The sequence below is a fragment of the Plectrocnemia conspersa genome, unplaced genomic scaffold, assembly GCF_051122295.1.
Source record: "Plectrocnemia conspersa isolate PC_06_02 unplaced genomic scaffold, ASM5112229v1 ptg000003l, whole genome shotgun sequence".
In the NCBI taxonomy this organism is placed as follows: Eukaryota; Metazoa; Arthropoda; class Insecta; order Trichoptera; family Polycentropodidae; genus Plectrocnemia; species Plectrocnemia conspersa.
In genome coordinates this window covers 27,245,501-27,260,070 of record NW_028277167.1, presented here as the reverse complement: position 1 = coordinate 27,260,070, position 14,570 = coordinate 27,245,501, and the positions used below count along the sequence as shown (strand labels likewise).

The following is a 14,570-nucleotide window of genomic DNA, read 5'->3' as shown; positions in this document are numbered from 1 at the left end:
CACTGCTTCTAATGCAGCACAAGCGATACCACAATGTCTGCTACTGATCATTCCGATACAGAGTCCATCAATATCGAGTTTTGGTATAAAATGGCGCCCGGGGCCGAAAGAGCAGTGCAACGAAGCGATCCACCGTCGGTTTACCCTTTAATTACAAGTCGTAAATTAGCTAAATGTTCGATATAACGCGATAGTGTCTTAGACGTGACAAAATTTAGTGCCCTTCAAGCGAGACTTGTGGCCTCCGACACCCCTAACCCCATCACACACGACTTTCAAGCCAGGGCTGTCGCTCTCAATATATATTCAACTAATTTCAATCAATCTGTGTTATTTTCATCCATAATAAATGGAATTATCTTCGCCACGTTATAATCTAGTATGTAACATGTTTTAAAAATTGAAAGACTCAAATCTATTTGTCAGGAGAGTGGATGAAAAAATCGGAACAATGGTGATTGTAGGTCACGATCTTTATCAATGAATAAAATGTGAATAAGTAAGCAAAAATATTGATTAGAAAATTCGTATAATTTATTTCGATTTTTAGAATCGACCCACCCACTCGCAGTGCAGCCCTGGATGCGTATCCGAGAGAGGGTTGTCGAGGGGGAAAAATTGAAATGATTTGTGGCCGTTAAGATCAAACATTGTTTGAAGCTGATAAAATAATGAACAGTCAACTAAAGTGGGAGTGTGACACTCTCTTCGACGATATATCAAATTTTATAGCGCTCGATGTTCGTCCGTTTCGATATATTATATCAAGTCAGTGATAGGTTTTAGATTAATATTTTGCGGATCATTTGCTCCGATAATACTTACTTTTACTTGGAAAGTTTCATCTTCCCACGCAGCATCTGACGTGACTTTATCTAAAACCTTTTATCTTAAAAAATCTAAGGTACTGTAATAATAAGATACATAAACATATGTATTACTCAAAATATTTATTTATTTAACAATAATATTAAATATATAACGTATTTTAAATTATAACATGAATATTTAATTAATGGAACCATATGTATAACATCATAAACTTCTGTTATATACATACTTATTTCAGTAAACACAAATTAATAGTATTATAAAATATGCACCAATATATTTATAACATCATATACGTTTAAATGCAGATTACTCGCATACACACTTATTACAGTAAACTCCTATTAATTTTATAGTCAAACATCAGAAAGTTCAAAATTTGCCAATCGACAGCCATATTTTATACAATATATCGTTGCCATCGAAAGTCGAATAAGAGTTATTGATTAGTAAACATAATCCTGAAAATTTCAAGAACAAGTTGGTCTCAATAAAAAAAAAATTTGATACACCTGCACTTATCACATGCGGGACGGCCGGATACTCATAGTTAATAAATAACCCTTAAAATGTGCACAACACAATTAGTCTAATCAACTTAATTGGAGCATACACTAATTTAGACCAAACGCAAGAAACAGTATCCAAATAAAGATTCTGACAGTAGTTTACTTTGTTTGAGACACCATCCTATTTAATTGAGACAGTAATTTAATCAAAAATAAAATAATATTATCAGCAGTACAAAATGCTGTGAACCTTCTTGTCAGTAGTCAAACGACACCCGTGTGGTCATATCGTTGCCCTCTTCGTGCCATGAGCCTTTGTGATGAATACTTCCTTAGCTTCTCGTGAGAATCCAAAATAAACGATAATTCAAATCCCAATAAAGGAGGCATTCACTGGCCACCTCCATGGATCCGCCACACCATGTGCAGGAAGCCTTTTCACTGCACCTCGTTGAAGTGTGCCTATAAAGTTGGCTCTTATAACACCTGACCACCCTTATGTGGGCATGGATGCGGTGAGCTGTGAAGCCCACATAAATGGTGCTCTTGGACACCATTAAGACATGCACTGGTGGAGAGAGATAATACAGCATTGCTTCTGTACTTGACGCGGGTGACGACAGTAATTCTTAAGGAACTCCTCCCTTTTTAGCTCAGGGAGGTCTTTTTCTATCTTTTGCTCATATAGTCTCGAGAATTTTCCCCTTAGTTACACCCGAGGGTACGTCATCGGGTTCTTTAGACTGCGGAGGGACGCCTTAATTCCAGCCTTGCCTAAATTTATATATAAAACCACGAGCTTTTTATCTAGGACAGAGCGGAACCTGGATATATTACTGGCGACGAAAAAAAATTCTTGGACATGCACTTAACTGCTGCCGGGTTAACTGCCTTTTTCTTTCGGCATTTTCCCTTCTCTCACAAGGGTTAAAAAGACGATCATTGCAAGGATTGTCTGAGAGAGGCGAGGGGCTCTTGGGAATGCTCTTTTGAGTTCGCTCACAATGCGAACCATTGTAGAAGACTACTTACGATTGTCCAAAGGCGCTGATCGAAGTCGGAATTGACTTTCAGTTTTAGCGACTAGAGCCCCCACTATGAGGCTCTCAAGCCCTTCCAGGAGGGTTTTCATATCCTTTTTTGTCGCTTTCGTTAGGTAGAAATTTCTCCTGTTGTCCTTGTTTGCTCCACTAGTATTTTTTTTCTGGATTTGAGGAGAAACTGTGTCCCTCCAAGAGTCAGAGCTCAATGAGTTTGTAGAGCCCACGTGTCCGCGGGAAGAATGCATGGGCGAGAGAGCAGCGACTTTGGTTGCAACTTTCTAGCCCTTAGAGCAACCGAAAGTTGCGGGCCACTTAAATTGGAGTTGGGTTTTCGGCTCCTTCGGAGGCCGATGTGACGCTCATGGTGCTTTGTTTATGCCTATTATGCCAGACTCAGCTACTAGTGACGCGACGATGCTTTATTTTGCAGGATTAACAGGATACTTCTGGAAATTCATTCTCACCCAATCACTGAGCAACCTCTTAAAAAACGACACTGAATTGTCAATGGGCATCGAACGGAAAATATTGGATTCCAAAACTTGCCGTAGAAATGGAAAAATGCATAAAGAAAAATGTGACACTTGCATATTATTAAACTGGAAAGCAAGGATTGCTGAATAAGATTAGCAAGGACACCCCACTAGGTACCTTCCACATTAACCATGTTGTCAAAAATTAACTGTTGGTAGTAGTCGATGCATTCAGAATGGGATGATTAAGACATTTTATTCACTGCTTTAATTTTATCATTTTTGATTTTTGTATTTGTGGCGACCACACAAATAGATACATTTAAAAAGGCGATGTCTCATTGTTAATGACTGTGACTGTGACACACAGTCCCCGCTTGAGAGATCCTGAATCGACGCCTTAGAGGATAAGATTGCAGCGTTAACCGCCTGTATTGAGAAGCTGACAACCGATGTTAGCCGCAGCAGAGCCGTGAATCGTTACAGCAACCGCAACAATCGCTACAAGTCTCGATCGCCTTCACGATCGCTCTCACGCCAGCCCAATGCCGCTTCCACGCCAGGCTCGGAGATAAGGCGTTTTGCTGCGAAGGACAGTGTTTGAGCGCCCCGGAAAACTAGATGGGCGTTCGTCATTGGTGGCAGACGACACCAGCCCAACATCCGAGCGCCTTTTCGTTACCGACCGGGTAACAAAAACCCAATTTTTGATGGACACAGGATCGGAACTGTGTGTGTTCCCAAAAAACAAATTGGGAGTAAAAACAGCCGCAATCCCATACAACCTTTTTGCGGCGAATGAAACGGTGATTCGCACGTTCGGATGGTGACAGCTCTCCGTCAATTTTGGACTTCGGCGTGTTTTCCAATGGCGATTTATCATAGCCGACGTCACGAAACCCATCATCGGTGCCGACTTCCTTCGGCATTTCAATTTAATTGTCGATTTGAAACTCGCTTGCCTCATCGACGGCACGACGTCTTTCAAAACACAAGGAAGTTTACACGATGTCAACAATTTCCCGCAAATTAAATCGGTTTCCGGAGATTCAATATACCATAATATACTGAAAAGTTTTCCGAAGATCACCCAGCCAGCAGGGATGTCATTGCTACAAAGACGGCCGAAGCACACAACAACGCATCACATTAGAACCACCCCAGGACCTCCCGTTTCAAATCGTCCTCGATGACTAGCGCCAGATAAACACCATATCGCAAAGGACGAGTTTCAAAAACTGTTAAACAATGGGATCATCCGACCTTCAGATAGTTCCTGGTCGCCACCTTTCCACCTCGTTGCCAAGAACATTCCTGGACAGTGGCGAATTTGTGATGATTACCGCCCACTCAATGCGCGAACGATACGAAATGGTTTCAGCCATCGACAAAATGAAGAAGCTTCAACGATTTTTGCGCATGATAAGCTTCTACAGAAATGAGCAGAAAGAATCTGCCAGAAAGGTGACAACCGCACAGTGGCAGCGCAGATGGGACAAGTCCACCAAGGGTAGGTAGACACACAGACTCGTCGGTGACCTATCCCTCTGGACGGGAAGGACACACGGCGGCAAGCTATCGTATCATCTGACGCAAGTGATGACCAGGCACGGCTGCTTCGGTCAATACATTACGAGGATCGGCAAGACAGCAAATGCCGCGTGCCTCCACAGCGACACCTCTGAAGACGACACAGAGCATACCGTCTTCAAGTGCACAGCGTGGTTGGCAAACAGAACGGCACTGGAGAGGGTCATAGGAAGGCCTGCATCAACACACTATGGCCCAATCCATGTTGGAAAGCAACTGGGAGGAATGAACGGACTGCGCGTCTGATGCCTTGAAAATCAAGGAAGAAGCTGAAAGACAGCGAAAATTAGTGGCCCTAACGGGACAGTCTCTAAACTGGACGAGCTGACGTGCAATATCAGAAAGATAGTACCGGCCGTCCAGGAGAGGGCTGGGGAGAGGTTTTAGCCGGTAAGCCGCTGCTAGCAGCGGAATCCGGCACAATCACCAGAAACATGGAAGCTGGTGTAGTCTTTCGAAGATTCCCTCTCTTCAAGAACAGCTTCTCACCGATCAACTTCGGGGCAAGAACAACAACGATCCGGTACAATGGAGCGAAGAGCTAGAAAATGCGTTTATGATGTGTAATCGCAGTCTGATTGACGCCACATATCTAGTCCACCTAGATCCGAATTCTATGGCACTCTTCGCCGACGCTTCAGATCGAACAATTGGTGCGGCCCTGCAACAACACACGTCCGACGGTTGGAAGTCACCCGCATTTTTTTCAAAAAAATTATCACCAACTGAGACTCGTTACAGCACGTACGATCGAGAGTTGCTAGCCATTTATCGAGCTATATGGCTTTTAGACATATGATCGAAGGGCGAGAGTTTTCAATCTACACGGACCACAAGCCATTAACCTATATGTTTAGACAAAAACCCGACAAGGCTTCTCGACAATTTCACCACACCGAATTCATAGCGCAATTCACGACCCACGTCCGATACATTTCGGGCGATGATAACGTGGTGGCAGACGCATTATCTACAGTAGAAAGTGTGCAGTCGATTAATTATGAGGAGCTGTCACGCCAGCAAACAGTTGATCCAGAGATCGAAAATTTCTCCAATTTACGGAATGTAATTATCCCTGGATCAGACACGACCATAAAGTGCGAAAATTTGACCGGCAATGAGCGACCCTATTTCCCACTACAGTTCCGAAAACAAGCATTTGATTTGTGCCACGATCTCTCTCATCCAGGAGGTCAGAGACAACTAAACTAGTCTCCGAAAAATTCTTTTGGCCAGAAAATGTGAGAATTGCCAGCGTGCGAAAATTTCCCGGCACGTCTCAACGCCGATCGGCAATTTTCCGCTTCCTGAGGGACGATTTGAGCATGTACACATTGACATCGTCGGCCCTCTTCCTCAATCAGAAGAAAAAAATACATCTTGACATGTGTCAATCGGTTTACCCGCTGGCTGGAAGCTTTTCCGATGGAAAACATCACAGCGGAAACCGTAACTAGAGAGCTCTTTAGTGGTTGGGCTTATATCCTTTAGGGGTCTTTTTTATTGTTGTTTTATATAAATGTTTGCATATTACTATATCTTGTCGTGAGTGGTTTTCAGAAGGCTCTTAAACCTGCTGAAGCATAGATCAAACATAAACCTATAGTGACCACACAAATGGGTCCACATTTGAAAGGGCCGTTGTCTCATTGTTAATGACTGTAACCAAAAACAATTCATTAACAATGATGCTACAGAAAGAATTTTTGGACTGCACAACACAAGTCATTGAGAGTTCCTTTGTGACAAATCATAAATCACCACATCCTTGACCGTTTCCGAAAAATGCGTTGCACTGCCTATACATGATAACAGCGTAGAAAGAGCAAAGCACAACCAATCTTATTTTATATAAAATTAATAGGAGTTTACTATGTTTCGTTGACATTGCATCTATACATTTATAAGTTACAATACTATGACTGTTCTTCTTTATACTCAATTCTTCTGTAAACTGCTAGATACTTGTCGCCTTTGTTCCGCGTGACTTTCTTTCCTTCCTCGGAACTTTCGTATAATTTTTCAACAATAGGATCAGCATTCTGAAATACAAATCAAAGATTATTTGTGACATAATTTCATAAAAATAAATGAAGAGTAAAATCAACACAAACCAGCTCTTCCTCAGTCAATCTCTCATAAAGTGAATGTTTTTCCAAATGATCTTTCATCCAGTCGTGTAAATCTTTAACATCAGTAATGGTATATATAATTCCCTAAGAAATAAAAATAAAACATTGTAATTTGAATCAATTGTGAAAACTTTAATTAATAAATTAAACACTCACCCCGACACCTAAAACATAAGCATAATCCGATAGTAACCATTGATTAATAATCCTCCATTTATGCTTTGCCTTTTTAAAATGTGGATCAGGATACAAGAAGAACATTTTTTTCAACTGAAATATGTAATTAAGTAATTTAATAATACATTAAAAGATTGATGATTAAAATATTTTAATACAAATGAGTTTTTTATTTAGACACCGCACAATTAACCCTTTCTCTGCGAACAAAAAATCCATAAATTCATCTCACACGGCGAATTTTCGGTCTTTTTTCGCTGCATTTATACGATAACTTTTGAATAAAAAAAAATAAAAAATAAAAATTTATTTATAATTTATTCATTATATTTTATAAAGTAACGGGATAAGTTTTAGTATAAAAAACTCAATTCTTAATTCATTAAGAAAAACACCGCGCACGGATGCTGTATGAAAATATTTAAAAAAAAATATTTTCGCAACCAAATGGTTAACCTTTTAGCTACCGAACCAGATGTACCTAATATCTCGCCCAATGTGTATTTTTAGATTTAAAAAAAATATTATATATGTCAAGTGCCAAGATACGGATCAATGAGGTGATTATTTTTCATGAGGGCCTCTATTTTTCTGCTCAACTATTTTTCTTATTTTGCACAGGCGAACTCCAGGCATTTGCTCATTATTATCACTAAAGTGAAGAAAGCTCATGATCGCCTGAAACCTGTTTCAAGCCATTGTGTCCATATATATATATGGGAATACAGTAATATATCTTCAGACCAGTGCTCCATTGATACATTTCGCGAATGTCTAGCCATTAGAAAGCAAAGAGCAACGAACGTGTAAAATTCGTCGTAATCTAACGAGCGGTCCAATGCTGTTGTCCATAGGACAATGAAGTACCATTACTTGTTACTACATTACTATTCAGACGCACTTTCTACGACATTTAATTTTACTCCTGAATTTGTGCCAGCAAAAGGATGTATAGTTGGAGTAAAATAACCCTGCAACCATTCGTATCTGAAAACATCACTATGTGGCATTGCTAGATTTGTTGAGGGTAGATCCGACTCTTCAATAACACTATCAGGTATATCTTAATTTCTGAATATTTCGTAGACTTCTTTCAGTTATTTTTCTATCGCGTCTACATTGACACCAAATTCCGAAATGCTGTCAAACTCTGACCCAGAATCTGCAGTGGTGAAAATATCGTTCTTATCTATCTTAATTTATATAATTTATTATACACACAATTTTTACTAAAACACCACCCTCCAAAAAAAAACACTAATAATAAAAACACAAATATACACTAATGTTAATATTTGTTCCTAAAAGTACAATTGGGTCCAAAAAGATGCAAAATTGTCCTTACATATATAAACCTTTACAACACACAATAAATTTTGGTTTCAAATAACAAAAAGGAAACTACCACGGAAAAGATATGTACGTAATTCTTGGTAGTAAAAAAATTCTTGGAAAACATAATTCTTTTTGTGAAAAATTCACTTCAGAAAAATTGCATCATAGCGACAAGCTTCTTTTCGGGGGTTTTGGGATATCACCCCATCATATAACTGCTCAGCCGAATTTCACATTTTCATATCACAAAAGCACGAACCGCGAGACATCCCTTACTGCCTACATGTAGGAAAAATAGTAAACAATTTTTCTGGATGGTTTGCATATCAACCTTTCATCTAACCTAAAAGATTCTAATACATGAAATTTTGTCAAGCAGTTTCATATTACAAACCTAAAAACCGAGGGGCATCCCTACGTTTCAAACTTTTTTTATTCGTTAGCTACTAACGCAAATCAATGATCAATTGTTATTTATATGTTTAATACAAAGGTGCAGTCGCAATTAACAAAAGAAAAACATGAATTTTAACTGATCTTAAAATATTTATTCAAGTGGTTATAATTTTAAATATTTCTTCAGAGATGTTACTATATACCTAAATAGACTTTTAATATTAAAGTAGACCCGCAATAAGACGGTAAATTGTGGACGTGCTATTTGGATGCTCGTTACTTCATGTGCCAAAGGGAAGATATTTCACCATGAGCCTAATTTGTACGTACGTATTGCAAAATATTATATTGAGTATTTTCTAGTCCTCCAACTACATGCACCCAAATAGCACGTTATTGGGGGGTCTACTGTATTTATTAGGGTAAATAAGTTAGGGGTACAAAAGTGGCTCACGCCAATATAGTGGATTAAACAGGTTAGGTGCAAATAAGTGGCAGCTAGTGAGCACTAGTCAGAACAGTGAACACCCCATTAATACCTCTCTGCAACGAATCTATTTAAAATATGTAATTTATAATTATATATAAGATAAAGAAAATGTATAAACAAATGAATAAAATAATCTTTATGTAATTCACAGTATAATCAAAAAAAATATTAATTTAATCCAAAATCGTAAGTAAATTCATAAATAGTGCCTGAACCGATAATCTGATTAAAAATGGTTGTATAGACGTTTGATAGGAAATTCAATTGCCTTTAATTTGATATAAAATACTTTGCAACTGGCCAACTATATTTGCAATTAAGTAAAAACACTATTTCAGAATGAAAAATATGGAAATTTAGCAAAGGTTTTACATTAGAAATGACTCAAATATCATAAGTCAGAAATTTTTAAACTAATGTAATTAAGATAGGTCACTGGAAATATTATTAGTATTATTGAAGATTCATTAGTATCGCAGACTCCAAATTATTCAAAAGGTCACTAGAATATTTATCATTGTAATAAGAAAATAATTATAGAATATATTATTTATCTAAATTATATTCGACCGATATATTTTGTTTCAGCCATAATTTTAAAACACTGAATAAGGAGCACTTTTTTCATAAGCCATTATTTATTTATAGGAGTCGGTTGAAATTTAACACTATACAGTCAAACTGTTTTTACAAATAAAAAGTAGCTACATGCTTCTAATTTGGATGTAAATCCGAAATACACATGAGCGTATAAATATATCTGCATAGCTTAGCGGGACGGACAGCAGTGATCGGGTTACAAAGTGATCACTCTACACACATGCTCGTGTCTAACAACATTGACATATAATTGTTGTGTAAAAAAACTCATTTGTAAAAAGAAAATATATCAGTACCTGTCCTTTGAAGAAGAAGTTCGGCAAATATTTCATAGCATTCGATCGTAGAACTGCAATATTTTGATATTCGCCAGGATGCTGATTCCTTAGTGCCAGAACACGATCATTTACATAATCTGAAACTTTAACTCTGATCTCCATACCGAGCATCAGCGTGTCTGGGAACATTGGCGATAGAGTAACTGAAATAAGATACATAAAAACATAATATTATTAAAGAATTTAAGACATAAATGTTAGTGGCTTTATAATATCAATGTCAGTTAACAACAATCTGGACCAAAGGTATAATACGTTCATAAAATAAAGATTAAAAAGGACTAATAAATTTGAGAGACCATCGAAACTTAGTATGAATAAAAAACATTAAAAAATGCTTGTTTTGAGGATTAGTTGATGAAATGCATTCATTATGTTTCCACGAAAAATGATCTATGAAAAGTACACGACATAACCTATAAAAACGATCTTACCCAAAAGTCCTCCATACCCGCAGCCGACATCAGCAAATTCCACTTTTTTTGTCTCATCCTTCTTTAGAGCTTCCGGATACAACGCAGACCAATCGTAATCCTCCGGTTTTATCGGGCTAAAGCAAAAAAGTCATGACGTTTACATGGCGGCATGGGAGTATTTAAACTTGTAATTTGGAAAGATATACATACTATGCGAGACAATGATCTGCAGTTGGGTTAGAGTGGGCTCTTTGCCTGTAATATCGCTTCTGTGGCAGCCGATCGGTGACCGCAGGAGTACCCATCACGGAAAAGCAATCGCAAGCGACGGTTCGAACGCCATCCGGCCCTTTGGTCTTAGCACTTCGCTTATAGACCATAAATATTAACTTTGACTTGTAATGTGATAAAGAGAACCTATGTTTTTTCTTATGAAATTGGGTGAAAATAAAACATTGTGATTTATTTGTATTAAAAATAATATTTTAACATGGATCAAATATTATTATATAACAAATATGTTATATATTCATTACAACAAAATAGGTATTATCAGAAAAAGACTTGAAAGAAAACATGATATTTATGATCGAAATAAGTTTAAAATTTTTTTCCGCTAGAGTATTTTTACTTTTTTTGTTTTATGTAAAGCAAAATAAAACTTATGGATAAAAGATTTAATTAGAGAAAATAATATTTTGTTGCAAAATAACTCTTTATATAGTGAATCTGTTTATTTTAATATATTTGGGATATTAGCGATAATAAAAATTACCATATCGAATACATATTTTTCTTTTATTTTTGGAATTACAATAAAATTAGTGTAATTATAAAAATAACAAGTAATGAGTCTATCGAGGCAACGTGACGTCATCATTAAACATGCTTATAGCAAGCTATATACTCTAGAAAAATAATTTACCAGAAAAAACTAATCAGGAAGAGTCCCTTAATTATAAGTTTACACAAATATGATCGTCTAGTTTGGTTCTTAACCCTAAATGCACTAACATATATAAATCCACGAATAAAAAGAGCTTAATAATAACCAATTTATTATGCAAAAAATGTATGGGAGGGCGGCAATTTTAAGGATCGCCCTGTGTGGCACATATCTTAGCTACACTACTGGTCAGCAGTCGTTCTTTCTTAATACTTAGGTTTTATTAAACTCATAGGGGCTGAATGGACGCACCCACCTTCCCCAAATGACGTCCCTATGCGGGGAGAGAGAGTATATCAAAATCTTAACAGAACTGTACTAGAAAGCATATTTTTTTAAAAAAAATGTATTTTTTCAATTAGGGCTTTTAAAAAATTACACTAAGGCTTATTTTCGAAGTAGGTCATATTTTCGAGAATCATATCGTTTTTACGTAAATTCGCCAATGGCCCGCGGACGTCGCTTTACGGCCACAAGTTAAAAAAGCACTCAGGTAAAGCAGGTCGCTGTGACAGTTCGGCGCGGCTGTGCGCCGGCGTTGTTCGCGTGTTGTTCCGTGCCGGTCTCTTCGCCGTTTTCCTTGTGTTTTGTGTCACGTTATTCGATCACGATATTAATAATAAGCAGTGTGCATGTGCGTCGACGAGTCGCAACCGTCGGATCGTCGCACGGCCGCCATGGAGGCGTGAGCGCCGGCCGAGGGGCGAAGGCCCCCTAAAACCTCAACTGCTTCGTTCGCCGCAGCATGGACCGACAGTAAACAAACCTTTTGTACTTTTTATAAACATCTTCGCTCATATCCGACGATAACGCAAAAGTCAATAGCGGTTATCAATCATAGTTTGACAACCGTTAGGCGTACATAACCTGAAAATCGTCCGCGACGCCAGCGCCGTCGACGGCGTGTCGTCGAATGTATCGATTGTTGTTTTTTTCCAGCGAACCGATTCAAGGTCATAGCCGCTTTGATAGCGACTATCAGAGCCGAGTTCTATATAATGGATTTTTGCACTCACTTTTGCGATCGAGCCTTGATTTTTTTGCGTACGTATTACGTTTACGTTTATGTTTACGTAATTGCTGTGCGTTTTTGTGCACAAACCAGTTTCGGCGTTTTGCCGAATGTGAGCCTTAACCTGAATTATCTCACATAAAAGGCACTGTTACGTGCGAATGGGTACTCAAAATGTTAAATTATATTCAAATCTATCAAAGGTTTTTATTAGTCAATATTACATAAATTCAAATAAATAAATAATTGAATATAAAAATATATTTTTTCACCTTTCTTAGCTTTCTTTTGTTCTTAGACGAAATCGTTGTAAACAAATTTAAAAAAAATATTTTCGAATGATATTTAGTGATAATTCACATATTTTTTGTATCTAAAAGCTCACAGCGAATCTTAAAACGTAGAAGTACATTTTGATTTAAAAACGTCGACAGCCGTTTCTCAATAAACCAATATTCCTTGTGTACATACACGGCGACCGACCGATCACAGGGCAAAAATTTAAAATCATATGATAAATACGCTTTGAACGACGTTATTGTGCACTGACTGAAAAAATATGCTTTTTGTGACCCAACTTAAGTTTCCGAAAAAACAACTTTTTTTAACTTATTTTATTAATCGAATATTTTATGTATTTCAATAATTACGAAAACTAATATCAATTAAATGGCCGCCTCTGAACATTTTGCAGCAGAGTTTACTTTATTTTCGATGACTTTCGTTTATTTCGGGCGCTATCTCAGCTATAACTTGGCGGATGTTGGTTTTTAGGTGCTCAAACGTTTCGGGTTTGTCGACGTAGACACGACCTTTAGCACAAACCCACAAAAAATCCAACGGCATTTAATTGCATGATCTTAGCGGCTAGTTGACGTTACCAAAACGTGAATTAATGCGACCTGTGGCAAGTTATATGTGGCAAGTTGCGCCGTTGCGATTAACTCACAGCGAGTCTATTTAATTGTATGTACAATGTCGAACGAAGCTGGAATAACGACAGAGCGGCGGTAGAGCGCACGATGTTGCAAGCCAAACTAAAAATTGCTCCTAAAACATCTTGATAATGACCATGTATTATGCTGACCATCTGTCAACATAAACTGACCTTGAGGTTAAAATACAAATTATATAATATAAATACTGACCAATTAACTGTAATAAACACAGACTGAAAAATAATTTTGACCATCTGTGAAAATAATTCTTACCATTTAATATAAATTCTGACCAGTCCAGTTTGAATTCTAACCATTCAATATAAAATCCGACCAATTAATATTTATTCTGACCTTTTAATATAAATTCTGACCCGAACAATAGGAGCTCTTTAATTTTTCGATGATTCTTCTTTTGTATAATGCACAGGGACACGGTTGGGTATTTTGGTTTATTGTATGTTTCAATTTTACTTCTCTTTTAATAAAATACAACAATATATCAGTTCATAAATTAAATGATAATATAAATATAGAAAATTTTTGTTTAGTTTACGCTATCTTTACATACTTTTCGTCGATTTTTTAACGAGTATGATACTGGTTTTTTGATATTCATACATACATGTGTGTTAAAGTATGCATGTATTATACATATATCATAATGAATGGCGCATCCTAAGGAAAAAAGATATCGTATCTCGTTCACCGCAAGCCACCAATGCACACAACTTCAACTATCTTATCTCGGCTCGCTCGAATGCAAGCAAACATTGAATCTGGTCTGATTTACCTGTACAAAACCAGAATTTTGGGATTCTGGAGTAACCCGATCCCTGGTCGAGGGGCCGGTATCGCCTATTTTTGACCCCAGAACTCAGTAGTTCTAAACATTTTTGTGACGTTCCTCTGTTAACCCTCGATTTAGCCACTGTGACACGAGAAACTCCCACATATATGTATATAATAATTTATTAGATTTGTATACCCTCAAATATAATTTATTTGCATACGACCAAAAAGTTAATTCTTATCGATAGTCAATATGTTATCTAAAAATTCGCCTGATTGTGAAAAAAATTTCAGTTATCTATTTATACCATATAATTCTAGAAAATATATTTAGACGGTTTGATTGGACTTCAAAACTTTCCACTTTGGTTGCTGGTCTAAAATAAACGCATTGTTCTAATGTAAGCGCCTTAAACCAACACCACCTAGATAGAAGGCCGGACAGCAGCGCGCGTGACGTCATTGGGTGTAGGGATACTCGGCGCGGCAAACGTACTAGAGAATCTACGCGCTTTTACGATTTCGGTATTTTTAATAGCCGTTTTAGAATGA

At 37.4% G+C, this 14,570-nt stretch overlaps 2 protein-coding genes across 10 annotated transcripts in view; one reads left to right on the top strand and one right to left on the bottom strand.

The window, feature by feature from the left end:
• Positions 1 to 3,135: 3,135 nt before the first annotated feature.
• LOC148237158 (tRNA (guanine-N(7)-)-methyltransferase) lies at positions 3,136 to 10,699 on the bottom strand. Its single transcript, XM_088183361.1, has 6 exons — positions 10,541 to 10,699; positions 10,349 to 10,464; positions 9,873 to 10,057; positions 6,735 to 6,848; positions 6,561 to 6,662; positions 3,136 to 6,488 (listed from the first exon to the last, which is right to left on the bottom strand). The coding sequence occupies exons 1-6, from the start codon at positions 10,633 to 10,635 to the stop codon at positions 6,363 to 6,365; spliced, it is 738 nt and encodes a 245-aa protein (XP_088039487.1). The 5' UTR covers positions 10,636 to 10,699; the 3' UTR covers positions 3,136 to 6,362.
• A 1,090-nt stretch (positions 10,700 to 11,789) lies between these two features.
• The window catches only part of LOC148237156 (rho GTPase-activating protein 23-like), a 199,593-nt gene continuing 196,812 nt past the window's right edge, over positions 11,790 to 14,570 (top strand). For all 9 annotated transcript variants that reach the window (XM_088183351.1, XM_088183349.1, XM_088183344.1 and 6 more), the window contains exon 1: positions 11,790 to 12,032. In XM_088183351.1, the coding sequence (XP_088039477.1) occupies positions 12,022 to 12,032 (11 nt within the window). In that variant the 5' untranslated portion in view covers positions 11,790 to 12,021. The remainder of the gene's footprint in view (positions 12,033 to 14,570) is intronic.

Excerpts from the sequence above, each read along its gene's own strand:
- LOC148237158 (XM_088183361.1), bottom strand. The coding sequence starts at position 10,635 with ATGGGTACTCCTGCGGTCACCGATCGGCTGCCACAGAAGCGATATTAC. Across the intron at positions 10,465-10,540 it reads GCAGATCATTGTCTCGCATA|CCCGATAAAACCGGAGGATT; the intron begins GTATGTATATCT and ends TTTTTGCTTTAG. Across the intron at positions 6,489-6,560 it reads GATTGACTGAGGAAGAGCTG|AATGCTGATCCTATTGTTGA; the intron begins GTTTGTGTTGAT and ends TTTGTATTTCAG.